This window comes from Bacillus rossius, chromosome 1 (assembly GCF_032445375.1).
Source record: "Bacillus rossius redtenbacheri isolate Brsri chromosome 1, Brsri_v3, whole genome shotgun sequence".
NCBI classification, from domain to species: domain Eukaryota; kingdom Metazoa; phylum Arthropoda; class Insecta; order Phasmatodea; family Bacillidae; genus Bacillus; species Bacillus rossius.
This window is the reverse complement of record NC_086330.1, coordinates 38,502,281-38,528,963: the sequence shown is the minus strand read 5'-3', so window position 1 is coordinate 38,528,963 and position 26,683 is coordinate 38,502,281. Positions and strand designations below refer to the sequence as shown.

Below are 26,683 nucleotides of genomic sequence, written 5' to 3'. Positions count from 1 at the left end.
AAGGCCGCAAGGGACGTTCTGGAGGTTTATTAATTGCGGTTTCCCACGGGGAAAACCGCTGCACCCCTACGACGCACTTTCACTATTAAGGGTTGTTCTGTTAATTAAAAACCGCTTAATTACGCATAGTAATTAATGATGCATGAGAACTATTTGGTGGTGTTGGCATATGGACGTAATCTGTGAAGGCACTCACCGGCGTCGATGGCTCGCTTGACTCACGTGACATGAGCTAGGGGTGCGTTCGGTTAGCTGGGTTTAATACTGGCGGGTGGAGGCTGGGCTTTATGACCTTCGGAGGGACGACGACACGTTTAATAAAAAAGTCACTGGTAGCGGGAGTCGGCCCGTTCCGTATGGTGAACTGCCCCGCGAAATGTCTACTGCGGGGAGTCTATGGTTAAGCGGCTGGGTTAGGCACTACACCGTAAAAAGGACCGGGGACGCACGGGGAAATTGTGCAAACGAAAAAGGATTTGATTTAATGACTATAATTACCAGCAAGAATGTTCAGAGAAGACAAAGGTGATAACTCCCCGTGGAACGCATGTCCGCCCCGGTCCGTGAGTCGCTCGGTACTGGCGTTTGCCCTTGGCGCGAGGAAAGGGCTCAGCGTTCTCTCGCGCCAAATTTTTTAAGTTCCGTTTTTCGGAAATTATTTTAATAACAAGAAACTGAGAGTGGCTCTAAATTCGTGCATTAGTTATGACGTCCCTCGCCCTGCGGTCCCTAAGTCCCTGTTGCGAATTGTCCTGAAACTCGTCCTGATTTGCCCGCGTAGCTCCAGTCGGAGAGAAGGTGGAATTCAGGCCAACGTGGCCGGGACCGGGAAACGTGGAACCGGGAAAAGTGGAACCGGGAGGGAAACTTGTATAGGTTAGAGGATATGAAGAGGGTTGTAAGGAGAAGACGTTGCTGTCCGTTTTCACAAGCTACTTTATTCCGTCGAAGCCCTATCGCAGCCTGGCTGACACGTTGCAGGACGAACGTTCTCCTTCGCCGCGACCCGGACTCCCGGAAATACACTGGTAGCAACTTAAACGCGACACGATGTGACTGCGGAGGCAGTCCCGTGACGAAACGTGCTGGTTAAGAAAGTTCAGACGTGCAAAGTAACTCATACACTGTCTAATACGACTACGGAGACAGTCCCGTGACGTACTTGCAGGTTGCGAGAATTCAGTAATACAAAATATGCGGTTTACATATTACTAACACAGCACTTGAGAAAAATACAAAATCATTTAAATAGAAATTATTCAAGAGTTAAGACGACATTATAGGTAATTATACAAAAACATAAACACAAGTTATTCAGAATTCTGCAATGTTACAAATTATACAAAACGTATACACTCGTGATTATTTACAATAGAAACATAATGACACAATAATTATAAGAAAGTAAAAAATATTTACAAAACACATGGTCGTCTGCGGACGTCCCAGGGCGCACGCGGGTGCGTCCCTGATCGTAGACACTGCACTGCACTTAGGTTGCACTAACGGGGAAAATACCCCCCTTAGGCCCACGTTGGTGGAAAGGTACGGCCTCTACGTCTAGGAGGGCACGACGACTGTCGTCAGTTATTAAGGAATAATCTAATTGGCAGATACTCTATAATAATTAGGTTTAACAATTTTACATAAATTAAGTTTAATTAATAAGAGTCACACCAGAGACTGTTCGTCACTTGTTGACTGCTCCGGTGGCAAGTTATACACAAAAAACGGGGATGTCATATTTACATTACACAATACTCTAATTAATTTAGGCTGAAGGCCGCAAGGGAGACATTCACAAATGTATTAACATAATTTCACATGTGAGTGACCCAGGCACTCCTGCGTCGCACTTTCCTTGGGCGGGGTTTTTAATAAATGTGGCATTACTATTAAATTGTGTCTGATTTCTAATAAACTGGGGTCGAGGTGCCTGATTAATTAAGACATGGCCCTTGATTCTACCTGGTCCTCAGGGGATCGCTTGACTCGGGTGGGCCATTCCTAGGGGTGTGTGTCGTTAGTGGGGTCGGATACTGGCGGTTGCAAGACGGGCTTTGGGGTGGCCTTCGGCCGGACTACGTCAGGGCTATAGTCAGGAGCATACACAGAACTTCGTTATAGGAAAGGGAGTTGGGGGTTAAAACAACTTTGCCCAATGTGTGCTATCAAAATCTTTTTATTTGTCGGTAGAAATTATTTATATTTTTTATAATTTTGCGGGCAGGGAGAGGGATTGACCCACGTCCCAACTTCATACACCTTTGGCTATTGTACAATGAAATGATGCAGTTGCAAAACATGACATCAAATAAGTCAGAGAATTGTCTAGTAATAGTTACAATTTCGTGGTATTAAGGACTGTATCTTGAAGTTCCATACAACAGTTTATGAAACAGATGTTTAATACAATGATTTAAGTATTTAACTATACATTATTAGACCCTTCAAAAATATTGTGTCTCGGGTGGGAGGGATCGAGGGAGGATTGAGAAAACTTTGTCACAGTGTGGGGAAAAGGAAAAAATGGAGCCAGGAGGAATATTTTTAAAACAGGTTTTTAGGAAAAAATGTATAGTGGAGAAATAGATAACTCGCTAATTATGAGAACTATCGGGAAAAGAAATAATTTATATAAAAGCATTATCTTGTCAGGGAATGTGATTAAGTTGAGAACAGTAGGAAGAGGACTGCTAGTAGTGCCAAACAGCAGCATTCTTCAATTTACATTCAGCTATATAAATTTACTACTACTTTGGCTTGTGTGTCATTCAAATATTTTATGACATAAGGTGTGACGACAATCGTCGTACCCTCCCAGATGCAGAAGCCGTACCTGTCCACCGACGTGGTCCTAAGGGTGTTTTGTCCCCCCAGTGCACCATCTGTGAAGTGCTACAGTCAGGGACGCACCCGCGTGTGCCCTAGCATGCCAGTGGGCTTCTTTTTGTGTTAAAAATAATTCTGTTTTTTTATGTATTTTTAAATGGTCACGAGCCTCAACAATTGTGTATATTTTGTAATCGTAACTAATTTATTCATGTGTAAATTCGCTTTTTAATTAATTACTCGCTAAGTTGTGTAAATAATTCTGTGATTTTTCTCAAGTGCTTTTGCCGTGCTAGTAATGTAATCGCAGCCTGGCGCATCGCGGGGCGGGCCTCTCCCACGCCGGCCGATTTCTCCCCCCCTCCTCCGCGGCCCGCGGGCGGGCGGGAGAGCGCAGTGGTGTTCTGGGCGCGAACGAGAGCAGACGTGCTCGCCGCTCCGCGCTGCTCGTGAGGCGCGTCTTCTCAGCTCGCAGTCCGACGACAGTGAAACGTCACGGGTTGTCTCTGCAGCTGAGCTGCATCCGTTGTATCGCTCACCGTATTGAGTTTTACGAGTTTTTCGGGACGTCACCAGACGAACGTCATAGGCCGTGTATGTGCAGTTATGGACCGCCGAACCTTTCAGTCAGTTCGAGACTTACGTAACGGACCGCGCACGCGCAGCACATCATTACGGAGCAATTTTAACCGGAACCATTGTTACGGGATTATCTTCCCATTTTGTGTCGGGACGTGTTAACGGACGAGACTTTCTTCCGGGAGTCCGGGTCGTAGCGGGGAGGGCGCTAATTCTGCGACTGGTCCGCCAGTTTGCGGCAGGCTCTCTGTGCGACAGTAAAAGTGGCTCGTGGAACAGACAAAACCGAGTTATCCTTGGAACTGCCTACCATTATTCCTCCTCACCTAAAATTCCCTCCAGGTCCCGTATTTCCCGGTCCCGGCCACGTTGGCCTAGACCCACACCTCACCGAAAAGAGCTGCATGGGCAAGACAGGGCAATTACGCAAACAGGGAATCAGGGACCTAAAGCCGAGGGACGTCATTTGGCGCCCAACTAGTGTGGCCGTAAGCACACGCGAACGCACATAAGCGCACGTAAGCGCATGCAGACAGGACGGAGGCAGGTGCAGCCGCGCGGCGTGAGAGCGAAGCGAACTCGAGCTGTCGTGCCGGCGCGCCGGCGGGAGATAACGTGGCGCGGAAAGCCGCGAACTCGAGACGTTGGCGAGAGATATCGCGGCGCGGGAATGGCGCGAACACGAGACGTTTCGGCGAGAGATAGCGCGATGTGGGAGCGACGGGAATTCAAGACGGCGGCGCAGTGGGATCTCCGACTGAAGATAACGCGACGGGAAGGATCGGACTGTATTACTGGGGGAGATTGCGATTACGTCCCGGATCAGTAGCGCCGGCGGGAAGGATGGCGTGGAAACAGACAGGACAGGACAGAGACGATCTGATCAGTTTCGAAACAGTCGTGTACGAGGAAGGGGACTCCGCGAAAGATGACGTGAAAAGCGTAGTGTGCGGGTCCGGTGGCGCGGCCGAGAGCGCAGACGGCATGGACAGCACAGACAACAACTGTAAAGGGGAACAGAGCGACAGGCCCGTGGGCGTTGAGGGGCCGGTAGTGAGGTACGTGAACACGCAGTTCGAGTTGCCGGTGTTCGCGGGGAGAGACAAAAAGGACCCGCGAGAGTTTTTGCGGGAGTGCGAGCACCTCCTAAAGCTGTACGAAGTGCGATGGGTTAGAGTGGGCGTCGCGAGTGGCGGGACAGCTCCGCAGCGAGGCGAGAAACTGGTGGTCAATGACCGGGAGTTTTGATACCGAGTGGGGACATTTTGTACGCCAAGTCGAGACTAGGATCGATAACGATCAGGCGCGTGCGATGTGTCTGCGGACATTCTATTGCCGGAACCAGGACGAAGACGAGAGTGCGGAACAGTTCATTTACAAGAATCTGCGCATGTTCCGCCGATTGGGGACAAGTGGGGATGTGAGTGCAGCATTACCAACCATCGTCGAATAATTGCTACCAGAGATCCGCCCCTTCATGAGGACAGCCGCCGGACGCGACACAGAGGAGTTTGTGGTCTTCGCTCGTGTGATTGAACGTGACATGTCGCAGTGGAGGACGGCACTTAGGGGCGCGAGAGTTTCCCGGGCCCGCTCAGGACCGCGGGGAGTGACCGTCACAGAAGTCACGGACAATGACATGGCCATGGTGAGCTGCGCCGACAGCGCGGGACCTTGGAAGACAGCAGACCGAAGTGGCACCAGGGGGCGCCCAGAAACGAGAACGGGGGCGGAGGGACAACTGGGTGCCGCTCCCCAACCCGCCAACCACCAGCAGACCCAGTAACCAGCAGGACTCATCGACCACCGCTCGCGCCTAAAACACCAACATCATGTCTGTCGCCGGGAAGCAAGGGGCAATAGAAGTGCTCTCCGTCAGCTGTTCCCGTGCCGGGACAACCTCAGGGACAACTGAGTACCACCACGACCACAGCGGCCCCGACGGAGGCTATTCCGGGGCCGTACCAACCCCCTTGTCGACTTGCCGTCGACAAGGTGGACCACCGGAACATCAACGCGTCAACTCTAGGACGAGCTGAGGACCTCGCCGCGAGTTCCCCAAGCCTGGACGGCCAGGAGGCCGAGGGCGGTGAGGAACAGACGGCCGCACAATTAGGACAGGTCGGCCCCGAGGAGCAGGAGCTGCTGCGAGTTCCCGTCCATGCTAACGGACGGGAGATGATGGGCCTGGTGGACACCGCCGCCAGCCGATCCTACATCGCAGCCCACCTGGTGAGGGCGGAGGTGGTGACCCTGCGGAGGGAGCTGGTACAGCTGGCCACCAGGGACGCCGTCATCGCAGCAGGGGGCATCACTCAGGTAACATTGAGCATCGTTGGTCATGTTAGGCGCATCGAGGCCTGGGTGGTCCCCGAGCTCCGCGAGGGGCTGATCCTGGGAGTCCCATGGCTGTACGAGGTCGACGCCACCGTGGAAGTACGAGCTGGGCGGATACACTTCGGCACCCGGCGGCGCTGGATGGTGTACGTGGTATACCAGGTCCCCCCAGTCTCCCTCAGTCAGTCATCCGCCTGGAGGATCTTCAACACGGTGTCCCAGAGGAGCACGTCGGCGCCATCAACACTGTCCCCGCCACCCAAGCACAGGTATTTGCGGCCGCGGACCGGCTACGACGGACAAACATGACCGAGCACCGGATACCGATGGTACCGCACCGCCCTCCCTTTGAGAAGGTGTACGGATTTGGTATCCGAGAGCGGGAGGCCATACAGACACAGATTGACGAGATGTTACGTGACGGAGTGGTTGAGCCCAGCACCCCCCCGTACAACTCGCGGGTGGTGCTGGCCACCAAAAAGGACGGAAGTTTACACTTTTGCGTGAACTTCAAGCCGGTAAACAAACTGACCATTCCGGCCCCGCCCCCGCAGATCACATCATGGACGCTCTAGCCGGACTGGGGGACGCGACTTTCTTCACGACACTTGACTTGAAATCGGGCTACTGGCAGGTGCCGGATGCCCGGAGGACCGCCCTAAGATGGCATTCACGGCACAAGACGGCCGGGGATACCAGTTCTGTGCCATGCCGTTTGGTCTCATGGACGTCCCTGCAACGTTCCAGGCCCCGATGGTACGTGTTCTGGATGGGTACATTGTCGAATTCGCCAGTGCCTATCTGGATGATGTTATCATCTGGTACAGGACGTGGGAGGAGCACACGCACCATCTGGCACTGGTGCTAGAACGTGTGCCCCAAAGAAATGTCACATTGGAACCACTGAGATCGAGTTCCTGGGACAAATTATAACAGCGAAGGGGTGCCGCCCCCGACCCGAGCAGTTTGAGCTGATCGATGGAAAGGGGGCACCGAAGACCAGGAAGCAGCTCCAGAAGCTGCTGGGGCTGCTCAACTGGCTGCGGTCCTTTGTCCCCGACTTCGCCACGGTCACGGCCCCGATGACGGACCTACTGTCGCCAAGGACTAAGTTCCGGTGGACCCCCGCCGCGGACGAGGCCTTGCGACAGGTGAAGCACCGGTTCAGGAACTGTCACATGCTCTCGCTCCTGGTGCCCAGCCACCCCATCTTCATCCAGACGGACGCGAGTCAGGAGGGGATGGGTGCGGTACTGTACCAGATGGATGACCAGGGCGTGAGGCGCGTGATCGAGTACGCCAGCGCCAAGTTTGGGCAGGCTGAGCAGAGGTATCACGTGAATGAGCAGGAGTGTCTTGCGGTGGTCTGGGCCCTGCAGAGATACCGTCACCACATCGAGGGGCGCTCATTCACGCTGAGAACCGACAGCCAATGCCTCCGCTGGCTAGACTCCGCTCAGGGCCGGAAGTCTAAGTTCACTCGTTGGGCCATGCTGATCCAGGAATTCTCGTTCACGGTCGAACACGTTCCTGTACGTGAAAATCAGCTAGCCAACGAGTTGTCCCGGAATCCGGATCCTGAGAATGAGTTTTGCGATGACCAGGGCTGAGAGGAAGTGCTCCTCCCTGAGCGCGAACGCGGGGTAGAGGACTCGGTGCCGTGACCTAGTGCGTTGTATGCGCTGTCCAGCTCCACTGCCACTGTGCCTGACGTGCGACCAGAAACTATGACTGAACTGCTCACAGAGGTCCATGCTGCGCAGCTCCGGGACCCCGACACCCGGACTTGACTGACGGAGTGCGGGGAAGGGGTGGTACCGGGCTGCCGAAGTCTGAACAGGGTGCTCCAGACCAGGGGGGCTCACAGGACGAGCAGGTGGCAGACCCACATGCCGCCCGAGGCTAGGCGCTGGGTCATGGGCTACCTGCATGACCACCCCCTGACGGGACACCCAGGTGCGGAGCAGACGCTGCGTGAGGTCAGACGGACATTCCACTGGCCTGGCGACGCGGCAGAAGTGAGATGCTACGTGCGGGCCTACCTGTATTGCCAGGAGCGGAAGTCCATGCGACCCGATGGCAAGGAGCAATAGGTCCTGCGACGGCCCAAGGATCCCTTCCACACTGTGGCGGTGGATATCATGGGGCCATATCCTCGCACATCCCGTGGCCGGTGTTTCATTGTTGTGGTTAGGACGTCTTCACCCGCTGGGCGGAGGCTTTCGCAGTGCCAAACGTGAAGGCCGGCACCGTGATTGCCCTGATCGAACGCGAGTTCTTCCCGCGATACGGGTACCCCGCGGTCCTGCTGACGGACAATGGGGTGCAGTTCACGTGGAGAAGCTGGCGAATGTCCTGCGCGGGATGGGGGGTGGAGCATTACACGACGCCCACCTACCATCCACGCGCGAATCCGAAAGAAAGGCGGAATCAGGACATTAAGACTCAGCTGCGCATCCTGTTGGACGAGGATCACACCAAGTGGGACCTGCACCTGCCGACGCTGCTGTTTTGCCTGCGCCGTCGGACGAACGCTGTCATGGGCCATTCCCCCGCTGAACTGGTGCAGGGCCGAAACCTCTCCCTGCCCGGGGAAGCACGCACACCCCCCGACTCGCACGACATGACCACAGACGATCTGCGCGAAGACGCCCGACTTCGCCGGGCTGACTACTTGGCCCGACACACGCCGCAGACGCACCAGCTCCCAGGACAATTGGAGCCTGGCCAGCAGGTTTTTGTCAGGTGTCACCACCTTTCGTCTGGCAAGAGGAGAGGGGCTTCTGCCACAGTTTGGCCCCTAAGTGGTCGGGCCCGCAGGAGGTAGTTGACAGACTGGGGACCACCACGTACCTCGTACTTCGCGCCGGTGGAAGGACGACTAAAGTACACAGAGACGACATCCGATTGGTAGACGAGCCGCACGACGAGGACGACCGCGACGACAGCGGACCAGTGGTCAAGGACAGGGCCAATGACAATGTCGCCGTAGGAATACTGGTCGACCTCGGTGTCCCTGTGGTGATGCCACCGGAGCTGGACCAGGGTCGTCGACGGGGACACGCCCACCCCAGGTCACGGCGGGTGGTAAGCGGGGACGTTGACGGAGACGATGACACACTGGGCACGACGCACGAACGGGTCCGCACGACAATACCGACTCCGCCCCCTACGAGGGGACATCAGGGAGGAGACGGCGGCTCTCGGCTGGCGAGAGTGGGCGGGGCAAGGACGCCCGACAGGAGGGGCGGAAGGGGGCTGCGTGGCGCGAGCATGGCAGTGCTGGAGCGCTTTGTGGACCGGGTACTTCCGCCCGATGACAACAACGCCAACGCCAACATTAATGACAGACCACTCATCACGTGACGCATGACGACACTACACATGGCGACCTGGTCGACCTGAGTGAACCAGTAGTGATGTTGCTGGAGCCTGTCCAGAGACATGGACGAAGATGCGTCCACCCCTGGGAACGGCAGGTGACGAGGACGGACGTGAACAAGGACGTGACAGATGGGGTAACGGTCCGGCTCCTCAGTGGTGAGGGCGATGTCGACAGGGCCCAGCAGGTGGTCCTGGACTTGCCTTCCGGGGAGCCGATGACGACCACTCACGCGGGGAGAGGACCGGCGTTGTGCCGGTCCACGTGTGAGACGACTGCCCATCACTACCTTCGGGACTACGAGTGGGGGGGGGGGGGGGTCAGTACAAGCCCCGAGACGTACGACAGACGGCCACCGGGGGGCTACGCTGCAGCGTGATGCAGCTCCTGCCCCAGTTCGCCCGACCTATACAGAATGACGTAACGAACTCCGACGACCAGACACGTGGCCGGACGCGGACGCAGCTGCCGGTCTAGGTCGACGTCGGGTGCCAGGACGGTCTCGGGAGAGGGGGGGCATATGACGACAATCGTCGTACCCTCCCAGATGCAGAAGCCGTACCTGTCCACCGACGTGGTCCTAAGGGAGTTTTGTCCCCCCAGTGCACAATCTGTGAAGTGCTACAGTCAGGGACGCACCCGCGTGTGCCCTAGAATGCCAGTGGGCTTCTTTTTGTGTTAAAAATAATTCTGTTTTTTATGTATTTTTAAATGGTCACGAGCCTCAACAATTGTGTATATTTTGTAATCGTAACTAATTTATTCATGTGTAAATTTGCTTTTTAATTAATTACTCGCTAAGTTGTGTTAATAATTCTGTGATTTTTCTCAAGTACTTTTGCAGTGCTAGTAATGTAATCGTAGCCTGGCGCGTCGCGGGGCGGACCTCTCCCACGCCGGCCAATTTCTCCCCCCCTCCTCCACGGCCCGCGGGCCTCGGTCCGCGGGCGGGAGAACGCAGTGGTGTTCTGGGCGCGATCGAGAGCAGACGTGCTCGCCGCTCCGCGCTGCTTGTCTTCTCAGCTCGCAGTCCGACGACAGTGAAACGTCACGGGTTATCTTTGCAGCTGAGCTGCATCCGTTGTATCGCTCACCGTATTGAGTTTTACGAGTTTTCCAGGACGTCACCAGACGAACGTCATAGGCCGTGTACGCGCAGTTACGGACCACCGAACCTTTCAGTCAGTACGAGACTTTTACGTGACGGACTGCGCACGCGCTGCGCATCATTACGGAGCAATTTTAACCGGAACCATTGTTACGGGATTATCTTCCCAGTTTGTGTCAGGACGTGTTAACGGACGAGACTTTCTTCCGGGAGTCCGGGTCGTAGCGGGGAGGGCGCTCATTCCGCGACGGGTTCGCCAGGCTGCGGCAGGCTCACTGTGCGACAATAAAAGGGGCTCGTGGAACAGACAACACCGAGTTATCCTTGGAACTGCCTAGCATTCTTCATCCTTACCTAAAATTCCCTCCAGGTTCCGTATTTCCCGGTCCCGGCCACGTTGGCCTGGACCCACACCTCACCGACGAGAGCTGCACGGGCAAGACAGGGCAATTACGCAAACGGGGAATCAGGGACCTAAAGCCGAGGGTGGTCAGGTGTTACATATTTCTAATGATATTTAATTTTAGTTACTATCCCACAATATATAATATTTGTCTTGAAAATTGTCATCAGATCAGTTTTAGGTTTATTTAATTTTTTTTATTTGCTGTTAGAATGAAACCAAAGGTAATGCAAATGTGTGTTGACATTTAGCATTGTTTACAATTCGTGTGCGTTTTTGGTTATAAACATTCTGAAAGGGTTATATCAAAATAAACTCTTACATTCAGAGGTAAACGCATACTAATAGTGTTTTTGTGAATGTGTAAAGAATTTATAGTTTTCTGTTTACTGGGGGTGAAGTAGAGAAGAATTGAGAGGTATGGATTTCATTATATTAAAAAAATATATATACATATAGCGGAATGGGATCACATGTTATATCATGTTATATCATGTTATATCATAGGAACTCACGTAAAAACGTTTCGTCAGTTTGACGATTATCCTCTTTCTGCAATGACATGTAAAACACGTTTCACGGAAATGAAAGATATCATCGTTTTTCACTATCCATCTGAAATATCCACAATGCACGGAAAAGTAACGAATGGAAACATCGACATTGTTTAGCTATTTTTTGACCAACTTTAAATGAACGAATTTGCACGACAAAATAACTGTCATTCTTTACTTACTGGTCACACGGAGTAACGAAAACAGAAGAGCTGAATTGCATGTCTTCAGTAGAAAACTCCAGTGTGGTTTGCTGGGAGATGTTAAGCTCCGGGTAAATATTTACAATCGCGGTAGATGCCAAAAAAAATGCTAAAAATCCGAAAATACTTTTATTCTATGCTCTTTTACTTCCTCTTTTCAAATCAACCGGCGGAGATAAGAAATTCCAAATACTTTAGGAGATATCTAATTTTTTAATTTCATGATATGTAGAGTCGCGGTAGATGCCAAAAAAAATGTAAAAAATCCTAAAATACCTTTATCATATGCTCTTCAACTTCCTCTTTTCATTAAAAGCGGCGGAGATAAGAAATTCCAAATACTTTAGGAGATATCGAATTTTTTAATTTTGCAATACAAGACCTGTGGAACCATTCGAGCGGCGCCATTTTTGTTATTTTGCCGTGTGTTCGTGAATACGTGAATCAAGAATGCGTAATTAATAAAATGGTTGATTAGGTCAGGTCAGTTACATTATTAATACTTTCAAACTTAGCCGACATTAAAAATTTTTTTGTGAATTAATTTTAATGGATGTTTAGTTTTAAAATATTTATAATGTAACTGACCTGACCAAACAAACCCGGACAGAGGGTGAACAGTAAACTAAAATGGTCGATTAGGTCAGGTCAGTTACATTATAAATACTTTAAAACTAAGGTGATATTAAAAATAATGTGAATTAATTTTAATTATTCTTTAGTTTTAAATTATTTATAATGTAACTGACCTTACCTAACAAACCCGTAACAAAGGATGTACAGTAACAACTCACGTAAATTTTTTTGTTACTTATTACTTGCGCAACAATATCAAAATAACAAATAAGACTTTAAAATTAGAAACGTTAAAAACTCACGTAAGTTGGAGGCGGTAATTAAACACCGTTTTAAACAATAATTGAACTAAATAATCACGTATTAGTTCATTTGAATTCTGGCCTATCACGAACAATCACGTGACATCATTATCCAATAAAAAAATAGATACTCGTACGTAAACAAGAAACAATGGTGCACGCACGCCACAGGAATGCGCTGGTTTTGTGCTGAAATTTAAAAATTCGATATCTCCTAAAGTATTTGGAATTTCAAATCTCCGCCGCTTTTAATGAAAAGAGGAAGTTGAAGAGCATATAATAAAGGTATTTTCAGATGTTTAGCATTTTTTTTGGCATATACCGCGACTCTACATATGATGAAATTAAAAAATTCGATATCTCCTAAAGTATTTGGAATTTCTTACCTCCGCCGGTTGTTTTGAAAAGAGGAAGTGAAAGGGCACAGAATAAAAGTATTTTCAGATTTTTGGCATTTTTTTTGGCATCTACCGCGATTGTAAATATTTACCAAGCTCCGTTCCGTGTAGTCCATATGCATCCGTACATTCATGTGTTCCATTGTAGGTACTCTTAAATTTCATACTTAAGTTATTTTCATATGTTTCATAATTTAAAATGACTTTTTAATTGTTTTATGACTATGTGCATGTACAGAGCATATGTCAGCATACTGGTATCATGTTACCTACATTGCTTCAGGTGGGCTGCCCTAGAATCAGATAAGATGACATTGTCAGTTGCTCTTGGAACTGTGAAGTCATGTATCAACAGTTTTTTGCTTTCAGCAGTCTACAAGGGTCCCAGCTGAGCATCAACAATGCTGGAAGTGACGTGCAACGATCGTCTGGGAAAGAAAGTGCGGGTAAAGTGCAACCCGGATGACACTATCGGTGATCTCAAAAAGTTGATTGCTGCGCAGACGGGTACGAGGTGGGACAAAATAGTGCTGAAGAAGTGGTATACCATCTTCAAGGACCATATCAAACTGCAGGACTGTATCCTTTTATAGTAGACCATGCATGTTAGCCCAGCACTCATGGCAACCAACGGGACTGTTGGGAAGGGGGAAAGGAAGGGATGCATACTCCTCGGGGCCCGATTGAGTTGTGAGATTTCTATTGAATGCATTAGTTTAACCTGTTAATAGGACAAAAATTATAAGTCTATTGCTAATAGACTTGACTGGAGATCTTACAAGTTACACAATACGTGCAGAACACTTTTGCAGGTATGCCTGATAGCATTACCAGTCTTAAGTTTTTTTTTAAATGTTTGGATTTGAAAAGTTTTATATTAAGTAGGGGAGACCGGGGCATGTTGACGATGTTAAGCTTTGAAATGGCCTTTAACAGATAAATAAGCATATATTATATCTAATTTGGTTCCAATATGAAGTAAATACTATTTTCTACCTAAAAATGTAACAAGGTTGTATTAATGTGCGTAGTTCGGAAGTTATTGACAAGAAACTAATTAGTTAGTACATTCGTCATCTTGCCCCAGGAGTGGGGTAAGTTGACGAACCTATTGGGGTAAGATGACGAAACAAAAATATATATATTTATAGAGAAAGTACCCAATAGTTTTATAGATACCCTACACTAAACAACATGCAGGCTGTAAAGAAGATATATTGTAACATATTTGAACAACATTGATACAATTCCTTGCCACATAGTAACGAAAAACTGCATGTTTTTGTGTTGAATAATGTCATTAACAATAGTCACGCACATAATTGTAACAGTTTTCATGCCACCACTCAGAACATATGGAACACTGAATCCAGTCTTCATTTGGAGGTTCCACGTAAACTTCTTCACATGCAGGGCAAGAAACACTATTTTGGCTTGATGGTTTTGCTACAGAATGATCAGAGCTTCTTTTTCAGTTTTCTTAGTTTTTCTTTCATTTTTCTTCTCTTCTTTCAGCTTCTCTCTATCTCTTTGTAACAACATGTTCTTAATTGACGAGCTTGTTAATACTGAAGCTGATCCTATCTTCTGATCCTTACTTCTTTTCCTTGTCGCGGTTGTCCTGTGGGCCACTGGCAATGGTTTTAAATCATAAAACGATACCTTTTTACTACATGAACTTGCATTGGCCTTCCCAGAAGAAGGCCCTGCAGTTTTAAGACTGGGCTAATGAATCAGCTCCTGAAGCATTAGGCATATAATTTAGCCACATATCGTTTGATGCATGGTCAGATGAAATTGGTATTTAAGTGGACATTGGTTCTTCACTTCCGGGAAGTTTTCTATCCGATGTAGCCGCAGCAGCAAAATCACATTCTTTGACTATCTGAGGGTTGTAAGGCTCTATCCCAGTAGCCTCAAACCCTTTGATGACATTGCCTACAGTAGCTGCTTTTGAATAAGCTGCAGCGAAGAGATTTCCCACATTACGATCAGTTATTTGTTGTCCGGGATGTGATATCAAATAATTGTCACAGGCTTGTGAGTAGAATGTCTTCAAAGGGCCGAATCCAATGGCTGCAATCTATGCGAATTATGTGGTGGCCATCCGACCATCACAATACCATTATCACGACAAAAATTCACAGCAGCAGTCATCTCTACGTCACTCCCAACTCCTTTCCGTTCTCCGCTTATAATGCCTGGGCATATGCAAAAAATCAAACAAAATTGTTACGACTATTAACACAGGAACTATTTATAGTATTTTATAATTTCATTATTATTTTGCTTTTACATAAATGTTCTTCATATCTGTACATCATTGGTTTAAATAACACATTTACTACAAAATAATGCTCACATTGTCTTTACCTATGGCAAGTTGACGATTGCAGGGGCAAGAGGACAAATTCGTCATCTTGCCCCCTTCAACTTGCTCCAGCAGCCCTTTTTTTGCTTTACCAAAATCACTAACAACATTAAAAAATTTTCTTCAACAATCTTTACACTAAAATACTCCCAAAAGTCAGCGTTTCATTTTACATATATAAACATTTAATACAAATGGACTCTTTTCTCGTTATAGCTTAACATACCTACCTTCAATATTACAACAATGGCTCACGAAACAGACTGCCTCTCAAAGCTGCCACATTCAAACTGACTGGAGAATTCCGCTGCACCTGCCTAGTAGGTGCAGATGGTGACACTCATGGTTACCGGGGCACCAACCTTCTATCTATGTTTCTGGATTAGTTACCTACTATTCGTCATCTTACTCCGGATGGGGAGGGGCCCAACAAAATATTTGTTAGGCTATTGGTATTGTTTAAGGAAGGATTTCACATTTTGGACTTGTTTTACATTTTTCTTTTTATTAAAATTATAAGTACAGTAAACACAGTGGTAATCCCTCTTAGTAACAAAATTTTTTACATATTGTTACGAACGCGAGAGACCAGACTGCGTTGCCAGGTTCGGAGTTGGCTGGCAGCCCTGCACGATCACATGCGGACTGCTGACGTAAGGCATGCCTTGCATGCCTGGCCGAATTATAAGGGTCATCGCTACCCCCCTTCGCCCCCCAAGCATCGTCCTGCCTCAGCGCCGTTATTTTTCGCTGAGTGGTTAGTGGCGCGAGCGAGCAACGCTATTCTCGATGCTTCGGGCATTAGGTCAGAAGAGGTGAAGAAAGACCAAGAAGAGATGAACAAAGACTGAGAAGAGACAATGAGAACACAAGGAGTCATGAAAATGGTAAAAGGAGAGACTAAATGCAGTCCTGACGAGATCCAGAAGAAACAAGAAGATTTGAGGAACCAAGAAGTTACGTAAAAGAGCTGGCAGGACATGCTGTATGAACAAGGAGCTATGAGAGAAGGAATAGAGAGGAAAAAGGAAGAAACAAGCAAACCGTTTTGGCGACAGAGTCCCGCGACGGTGAGGACCGGTGAGTGTTGCGAGTACAGTGAGAGTTCAGCGACATGAGCTCGCGACGAGTACTGCGAAGGAGTGTGCCGCGTGAGTGCCGAGTTCCGAGCGAGTCCCGTAGCAGTTCCAGAGTTCCGAGAGCGAAGGAAAGTGCGACATCGGCGAAGAGGGTGAAAGACCCCCAGCAAGAGTGGCACGACGCAGAGCGACGGGATCGCGAGAGTGCTACCGAGTGGCGTGAGACTGTGTGTGTGGACAGGTGCATGGTAAAGGGTGAACCACTGTTTAGCCTAGTTCCAGTGCGAAGTGCGAACTGTGTAACTTGACCAACATTTAAGTGCCAGTGATTTGTGGTCTGAAATTTTTAAGTACACCTATCCCTCACTTAGCACGACTAATTCGTTCCTAAAAATGCTCTTGTTATTCAAAATCACGTATTCTGAAGCATTAGTTTCCATAAATAGCAAGGCTAATTTATTTAATTTGTTCCAAAATTGTGTAGGAAAATATTCTTTACGTGATATAAATGCATTGAATAATACTCAACCATAAATAAGCCACACCATTTATCTTTATATGCCTCCCATCGCACTTTGTATGACACATACGACACAGCGTAACGGGAGATAGTTATCGTCAGTCGGCTGGCTGACTTGCCCGCCTGGGCGTGACTTTCAACTCACGTCGCGTACCTTTCCAAACCATCCTTTACTGATAGTGAAACTGATATTACTGTTCGGATAATTACATTTTAATTTTTCAAAAATTAAAGTGCTTATTCGCGTATCACCACCTGCTTCACACCAATCCTGTCAAGGCAATGATTATTTTTTTCATTGCAACATTCATTTAAAAACCTTTTCCATGTAAATCATCTGTTCATTTCTGTTCCGGTATCTAATGTCAAATATATTCCCGCTAGTACAACCAACAGGATCAGACTTATACTAACTTTTGGTTAGAGTCCTTATTTTGTACGATTGTGCACACAGTTGACTTGCTTAAAACTAAAGTGCGACCAACATAAGCATGGTCTTCATGAAAATCTGCGTGCCGTAATACTTCTAGTTTTGTCTCAAATACTAAAACACAATGCATTATGAGTATCAAGCACATACAGTTACCGGCAGCTGAATGGGCAGACGTTGCTTTTGAGTGAATTCCCTGCCACTGGCTAGACTGAGTTCACGGCCCAGTTTGTAGCCAGGCGACACAGGTATGGCACGGCGGCATACGCGCAGAAGTGAAAACATTTGGTCCTTTACACTCCATAGCCGCAATTTAACTTTCCATAGCTGATGTTTGTACAACAGCCGATAGCGTAGACAGACCTGCGTGTGCATCTCTTCCCCCCTTGCTTGGCTAACTGTATCCCACGGCACATTTGTTGTTTATAGAAGTTGAAACAGACTTTGTGGCGTCATGCTTGACTTTTTTTTTTGCCTGCCGAGATTTGGTGCTAACTGAAATTTACAGACGTGCTATTCAATCCTGGGGCAGTAAAAATCACATCGCGCTAAATGAATCAGCGCAATTTGAAGACGTGCTAAGTGAGGGATAGGTGTACAGTTATTTATTATTAATGTAAATACTAGTAATTAATAAAACTGTAATTGGAAAACCGATTTGGGCTATCCCCTACGAATCCAGCCTTCCCCCACATCATAAATGTAGCAATATGTTTACATTACATATGTATAAACACATAATTTAAAAAGTTCTAAAATTTTTTGAAGGTTTTTAAAAAACCTAACTAGTTACAAACATGCTAGTAGCAAAGCGATATTGTGCCATTTGGCGATATATGCTGTTAAACTATTATTGGTGCTGTTCTGATAGCATAGGAGCACTTGGTGTTGCCTGCTGCCCAGGCCCATTAGCATGAATAGTTGAAGGCAGTGAAGGCAAGTGAAGGGTTTTAGGTCGTACTATTATGCATGGGTGTGAATCCTAGGTGCGCCTAACTCCCCCTCCCTCCATCCCTGGAATTAAAAGCGTCTCATTGTGGGGGGCTTGCTTGGGCAAAACCATAACTGTCAAACAGGAATGTTAAACAATCCCCCTTCCCCCCCTTCCTTTTCCGTGGAATCCAACAGATTTTCGCTCCGGCTAGTATTCACAGAGGCTTAAGGCGATGGGACCTCTGAGATAGTAGTGGGCTCCAAACCACTTGGGTACTGACTTGGATCAAATATCATAACCAAACAATATGGGAAACTGGCCAATTAGCATTGGCAAAGCGCGCAACAATTTACTGCATTGCTTTCAACCTATTTACTACTACTCCATGCCACTAATTGCCAGTACTGTAATAAGTTTCACGCATTTGAAAACTTATATACACTCCACACCGCCAGTTTCGCTGGCATCACTTGTCTTGCATATTTGCATTAGAAGTTGTACTTACTTGGCGGAATAAAAACCTAACTTTCATTTCATGTAAATATTTAAATTAAAAAAATAAAAGGACTGGAGTGATATTATAAATATGTTTGGTATACTATAAATTCAATAAAATGAAAAAAGTTTTTATAAATACAGTTGGTAAGGTATCAGTTAAATCAAATTAAAAAATTTAAGTATTCCATATTTAATCTTTATATATATATTTCTTGTGTGCGTGTGTATGTCACTGAACTCCTCCTAGACGGCTGGACCGATTTTGATGAAATTTTTTGTGTGAGTTCACGGGATTCGAGGATGGTTTGGATTCACAATTGGATATTTTATCTCGTTTCTGAGTTAAGAAAAAACTAAAAAATGTAATGTGTGTCATAGATATACAAACTGTTAGTGTCATTCCTCAATGTCTACCGAGCAATAGCTTTCAAGCCATTACGTTACGTTTTGCTATTGTAAGGAACTAAGTAGAGAGTAAGAAAAAAAAAAGCTCTTGATAGTTTGTAGTGTCGCCATATTTGTTTCAATTTTCATTACCGTTTTTGTATATTACAATTTAAATTGCAGAAAAAAATCATGTTTCATAGACACATAAATAGTGAGTGTGTCATTTCTCTATGTCCACGAGGTCACGCCGCGTTATTTTCTCCTTGGGGCGAACCCGTCCGCTTAATTAAATAAACAGGTTTTATCGTTGAATGATTTCATTATTTATTTCATGAAAATCTGCTCTCATAAAAAAGTTAGTTTTATAGACATTGAATAGGTGTCCTCTCTCTCTCTCTCTCTCTCTCTGAAGATCAATCTATGATTCGTTACAAATTTATTTCCTTTATTTTTTAGTTTGATTTGATACAATATAATTTCACTAAAAATCAATTTCTGCCCCTTCCTATTTTCATTTCCACATTACGAAGTTTCAATTCTTCCACGCGGAGGGACTCCACGCAATATTTTTGTATGCAATTAAAAACTATTTTTTAATGATGCCAAAGAAGTATAACTTCACATGCGCGTACCTAAGTACACGCACCCATTTTTTAAAATTAATTTCTTCTATATATATTTTTCCTCCCTACCTAGGGCACTCTTAATTCTTTTAAATTTCACGTGTATGTTTTCAATGTCATTCGAGTTGTACAATTTTTTTTTTGTCAAATTGGTCATTATTTATACTTTGTGTCATTTTGTAAACATCCGTATTTTAGGTATTATGACATAAAAAAAATTAGTTTCACTAACATTCTTAGGTTTTTATTGTGTGAATAGTTTCAAGTTTAATATTATGTAGGTGCATAAATTCTTAAACTTATAAATTTCTTCGAAATTTATTCATAGGTAGGTAGGGCCTACTAATATTTTCTATTTGTCAATATTGTTATTTTTTTTTTACATTACCTACTTATTTGCAAGGAGTTTGGTTTAGTATTTATAATTTATCTGCTGAGTATCAAGAGTCTTAGGGCTGCTGAGACCGAAAAAAAGTTGGCACATCGAAGTGTTTTTATCATGGAGAGGGTTTTTATGCTATCCATTTTTTTTGTAACTCGCCGCTAGATGGCGCTGTAGCGCATCAACTTCTAAACCTTTCAACCGATCGCCATGGGTAAACAGAAAACCATAGGTCACAGATACACAAACAGTAATTATGTGTCATTTCTTAATGTCCACCACACTGGGCATATCGCTATCCATTTTGCTGTAACTTGCGGACAATATATCACCCGGTGTTCAGCCCGGGCAAAGCCGGGTACTGAAGCTAGTATTAATATAAAAATGTGTGAAAAATAAATTTTTTCATTTAGTAATATAATCACATAATTTTTAATTAATAATGAATAATCTATACTAATATTATAAAGCTGAAGAGTTTGTTTGTTTGTTTGTTTGAACACGCTAATCTCAGGAACCACTGGTCCAATTTGAAAAATTCTTTCTGTGTTGGATAGTACATTTATCGAGGAAGGCTATAGGCTATATTATATTATCAATAACATTAGGGATCCTTACTAAAAGTCCAATTTAGAATCAAATGCGTTGGAGGGGGTTAGATACAACATGCAGTACACGTACGAAGTGTGTGTTGACAATGCCGCAGGCACTAGAAGTTTATTTCCTATTGCCTATTAACATTGTTGCCACGCACTAGATGCCTTATCATTCTTAATTTTCCCATACAAGTAAAAAACACCCGTGTGATATTAACAACGAAGCAATCAGAACCCTTATAAGAGTTCAATTAGTATTTAAATACTTTTTATCACTTTAAATCGCAAACCTAAACTATTGTTTTTTTTCCTCTCTCTCTGTTTAATTTGTTTTTTTATTGCCCTTTTTTTCAAGTATATCTATTTTACAGACTTGAAACTTCACAGTAATGTTCCTTATGTTACGCAGGATGACATTTTCCGAAAATTAGATCCCATGGGTGGTTAAAACCAGGCAACAGTGGGTACTTTGTCTGCATGAGAACAGGATTTGGCATTGTTCATGCCTTCTGCGTCTCCATGGCAACGGGCATCGCGCGGCAGTGGCGTACCCACAAGGACGCATGTATAATGAGCGGCGCAAGAGTGATCTGCCTGTAGACTGCCGTAGCGAAGTACGGGTACATCAGTTGTACGTTGCGTGCACGAGTCGGGAAACCATCGGTGCTATTCATTTTCTCTCCAGTACATTAAACAGCATTGTAATAAATTTTCACTGAATTTTTTTTTATTTACCATTACTGTAAATGGGAGATGTTGCTTAATTTTTTCCATTAGTATAGCCGTGCGAAGCCGGGTCGGGCAGCTAGTCAATAAATATGCTTAATGTTAGTCCTAATTTATTAATTTTAATTATATAATACATAATGTATAATTTGTAATGCAAATAAATTTTATATTTAGGAACATAACCTTGCTGATATACACTGGAAAAAGTTTATAGAAGGAATTTTGATCACTAATATTCACATAAAATGTTTTTAATGATATGGACTAGAATTCAATATCAATCACTAAAGTATAAGATTTTTAAAAGCACATAAATAATTTTTATTAGTACGTAGTCTTTTTTCATACTGTAACAATTTTGTTGCGTAATGTGCATGCATCGTAAAATTCACTCTCATAATTTGTTTTGTTTGGACAACCTGTAGTGATTTCGGCTACCTATGAATAGTTGCCAAACCTTGGAAGCATTTCAAAACACCATCTTCTTCTGACCGTGTGTCACATTGTTAAGCTTACGATACTAAGCGGGGATGTGTGAACAAAAATTGCTTTTTTTTTTTCTACCCAAGCTTTATTTCACTGTTATTATTTTGCATCTTTTTTGTGTGCTTTTTTCTTTGTGATGTGTGCCTACTACTTATTATTAATTAGTAATTTTTAATTGCTTATGTGGAATAATTTTCTTTACTCCTAACAATCACAACCTCTACAGCAATTTTGTGAATTTTCTTTAACAAGTATTCCAGATGAAATCCATGATGGGATGAACCTGGAACTATATTACCAGTGAATGTTTCCTGAAATTCTACAAAGTGTACTGTCACAAACTGAATGGGAAACCTATCATCATTTTTTTAAAATGTCAGTGAATGTGTTTTTTCATTATAAGTACTAGATATAAACAACCAAATTGGAATTGTCATATTACTGTTTGACGGTAAGCTCAAAGGAAACAGAGTTTATCTTGCTATTTATCCAATAATTTTTGAAAATAAAAATTTGTTTCTTTCAAGTAAATAGATTTCAAATACTGTAATATTTAATTTGAGCAGTTCTTGATTCTTTGTTTTATCTTAAAAATAAGTTGTAATTTCATTGCATCCCAGTGTGTATTTTCAAACAGATTTTACGGTGTTTTTTTTTTAATTACATCTAAAGTGATAAAATTAGGTGTTTGAAATATGTATTTCTGAGGGTTGATGAATGTATTGATTTAGTAGTATACTACAAAACCTGGCTGTGGTAAAGATGATTTTTAAAATATTGACATTCAAATTGTTTTCAATTGACTGGAAAAGTACCAAGTATTTGATTTTATTGCAAATAAAGTAAAGGCAGTAAGCAAAAAAATTATAATTGTTTATCTTTTATAAAGTGTACATTATTTTTGGCAAGGAGATCTCGATCAGCAGTTTTTCAATTGCAAATATGATACAAGTTGCATGATTTTTTAACAAAAATAATTTTGTTTTCATAATCATTCTCACGTCCTATCAGAACAAAGCACAAAATATAATTTCTTGAGTTGCTGGTTGTGCTTTATTAATCATATCTAGCTGTCAGTAAGGTAAAATGTAAATTTGCATAACAAGCAACTGCATATAATTTGGTTATAAGCACATTGTATTTTTAATTTATACTACTTGTACATACATCAAACATAACTTAATTGAACCTACTTCGAAGCATTGAATTAACCGATCGATAGGTTAAATAGATTGGGGGGGGGGGGGGGGGGGGGTAATCAGTCCAATTGTAAAATGTAATAGTGCAACAGTTTTTATCAGCAATCTTATTTCAAATATCGAATTAACGTAGATAATGTCAGTGGTGTAAGTGGCCAATACACTACAGCAAAAGTTGCTTCAAATTTAGATTAATGTCCACTGCTAGACAATACGATTTCTAGTATCAACATGTTTAATGTTAGTAACTTATGAATATATTTTATTGATTTATTGCACTATAAATTTAATGAGTAATATGGAATATTCATAGTGAGCATCCATTGGGCCAAAACATTGGGTTATAATTTTCTTTCAAGTTCTGATTCATGTACAGCTATAATTAAATAAACTATGTATGTGTCATATTTAATTTACAACTGTGTTACTTTCATGTTTGTGATAATGATTTCAAGTTGAACACGAGTCTGTCTATATTGCTTCTCAGTTACATAAGTTTCATAATTAGTAGTAACAATTCTTTCAATACATATATATAGAGGAGAGGGAGTATCAAAATGATTTTTTTTTTTATACAAATAGGCAAAAACATGACTGCTTATTGGCTTAGCGTGCTGCATGCGACACACCTGGTTTCACTGTTTGCGAGAAAACCTTTAGTAGTGAAAACGTTTACTATTAGAACGTTAAATTTGAAATTAGCAGGCGTGTTCCTTTGAACGATAAACAAGAAATATTACAAAACTATGAACGACTGTTTGCAGACTCAAAAGGAAACATGTGTGCTGACGGGAAAGTCGGTTATTATTGCCAGGCGGTTTGGGACTACACCCACGCCAGACCTTCGTCAGGGACCTGTTTGCTGGCCTCGTGTAGACATTAACTGCTGTTATTTTCAACTTGTGTTTCTTTAGAATGTGCTCGTACCTGTAATCTGATTTGGTCCCTGTCTCACTACGGAAAACTAATATGAACTTGTTTATGAATCTTTGTGTCTATTAGTATTCAGGTAACAACAATTGTACACAAAAAAAAAATAACTGTAATGCAAGCGTAATCCTAAAAACAATTTATTTACTGTATTGTTACAACATTTATAAACTCTGAAGCAAATTCAACATTAAAATATAATATCACTGAAAGAAATTTCACAAATAAAACTTGTGTATAAATTGAGGAACATTAAATAGTTACTATTGTTTGAGCTATTAAATTAAAAAAAATTCACAATTTTACATTTTGAACAGATGAATAACAATTATACACATTTATTGCTTTTCGTATGTTAAAATATGGCTATAATATACATGAGCATGCTTAAAGACTTCACTACACAACTAATTATTTTGTACTGCATTGGCAAGAAGTAACATCTAACTGTGGTTAAATATTTCTCAAGCTTTAAAATTTTTATAACCAATAAAAGCAATTTAAAAAGACAATTCATTACAAAAAAACAATAAAATGTAAAGTTTTAGATAGTTTACAAGGTTTAAAATATTAAGCTTATAGTTCTCAAGAGGCAGGATGGTATAAAAAAAAGCCTTGTGAAGTATGTATTGCTGGGCATCTCCAAAGTGTTACATTATTTCGAGAGGCCCACTAAGGTATGAGGTGCAGTTTCGTTGTGCAAGCGAGCGGCTAGTGAGGTCGGGTGAACTGGGTGTCGGCGTGGTTGATGCGGTGGGGCGCATGCACGGGCGACGCTGCAGGCGAAGGGATTGAGCTCTCCTGCAGCCTGTTGCTGAGGAAGTCTTGGATGTGCTGCACGATCAGCTCTATCGCAACTGAAACACACAGAACAAGCGCCGGCGTTGAAGCTGTGTGACCAAACGTGGTTCTTTTTTGCAGAAATGCTAAAGTTAGCAATCGCTTATCATTGGGAGTAAATTCAGGAGGCTTGCTAAGCATGGTGGGTTGTTGCATCGTCATTTTGTCATTTTGATTTATTTTTGATGTGCAACATATTAGCTCTCAGTATACAGCAATTCGGTAGGAGTAATGAAACTGTAGACGCGTGGAACGGAAATATGTAACCACGGTGCTGCCATCTGTGGCGGATGGCGCAAACCAAAGTTCACAAAGCCAAAGGGAAACTTTATAGTATTAAGTTTTTAAAATTAATCTTAGAAGATAGGCAGTTTTTTTTTAATTAAATTGTCGAAAATCAGGTCAAAAGCCGAGGTTTAGTATTTTCTCAAGTCTTTTTCTTTTATCGGAGCAGTTTCATTATATTTTTAAAATTTCACTCTACAAATTGAATGATTCGATAATCAACATAGCTGCTCCGGCAGCAAATTCTAATAATCAGTGTGGAAACTTAGTGTCATTCGTGTAAATTTAGTTTAAACCACAATTTGCTTATATTTATCACACACTGCATTATTTTAAAGAATTCTACGTTAAATTTTGTTTCTGGTTTCATATTTGTAACGTGAGAACACAAAATTTACTCATTACCGGGTTAGTTATTACACATCTTTGGCAAATACTGAAAGACTCGCTCATGTATATGTATATATGTATATGTATATATATATATATCTGTGTGTGTATATATATATACATATAAAGTTATTCTTTCATGTTTCACTATGTAACCATTGTGTGTTATGCTTTGTTGCTCAATATATGCTTTGTGTTATTTAACATTTATAAAAAAAAATTTAAAATATATGAGTGAGCACAAAGTTAATTTTTGCATTTCTACAAATAAGTAATTCATACATTAAAATAGGATAGTATCTTAAATTTATGCCTCTAATCTTTAGTGGCTTTTGCACATTTTTTTTTTTAGTAAATTCATAATATATTGATATTTAATTGTTTTTAAAAGGTTTTTCTACTAAACAAGTCTTTATTGAGTAGTTTTTATTAACTTAAAGGCAAATTTTTATGTCAGTCCTAACATGTACTGAAAACATGAAATCATTTAAGTAGACAGTTTTGGATTAACAGTTCATATGTAACCTTTGTCTTTAAACTCTTTGGTTTTAGTACATCATTCATTAAATCAATAAAATTTAAGTCTTCCAAAAACTATAGAAACCTAAGTTTTCACGGTTTGGGGAAAACTTAATTTTTATTGATTTAATTGAGTGATTTACTAAAAAATATTTGAAGACAAAGACTACATACGTTAATCCAAAATTGAATACAACATAATTTCTTGCTTTCAGTACATGCTAGAACTGACATAATAATTTGCCTTTTAAGTTTATAAAAGTCATTAAATAATTGTTTAATAGAAAACATAGCTTATAAATAATTAACCATTTTTATATTATGAAATTATTAAAACTCATGTGCAAAATAAAAAAAAATATTAGAAGCAAAATAATTCTTCCACAGCCTCTGAATCCAAATATTTCTTCCTAATTGGCAAAAAAATAAGTTCAACGGTCAGGTGTGATTGAACCTTAGCACACACTGGTGGCGAAATCATTAAGTAACTATGGTTATGTGGTGATTAGATTATTCAGTACTTGAATATAGAATTGTCTTTTACGGACTATTCCTGTCAATGTTTAGCTAATTGCAAATTTTGTTGCCAAATGTATGCATGAACTACTGCTATTTGTAAAGAGTGAGGTTAAGTATCCGTGACTAACACTTCTTGTGCAACTTATTTATTTGTTTGTGATATGCCTACCAACAGTTTGGAAGACTTTTTGAGTAAGCACAACATACATATATACATACAAATTGATAAATAAATATACATAGAGATGATGTGAATAGAGATACAGTTAATGGGACAGCAAATAGAATGTTA

General features: G+C 43.2%; 1 protein-coding gene across 1 annotated transcript in view; it reads right to left on the bottom strand.

Annotated features, from left to right (window-relative positions):
• Window positions 1–23,962: 23,962 nt before the first annotated feature.
• Window positions 23,963–26,683, bottom strand: part of LOC134534983 (uridine-cytidine kinase) — a 52,943-nt gene continuing 50,222 nt past the window's right edge. Inside the window, exon 7 of the mRNA XM_063373781.1 lies at window positions 23,963–24,695. Coding sequence (XP_063229851.1) covers window positions 24,550–24,695 — 146 coding nt within the window. The 3' untranslated portion in view covers window positions 23,963–24,549. The remainder of the gene's footprint in view (window positions 24,696–26,683) is intronic.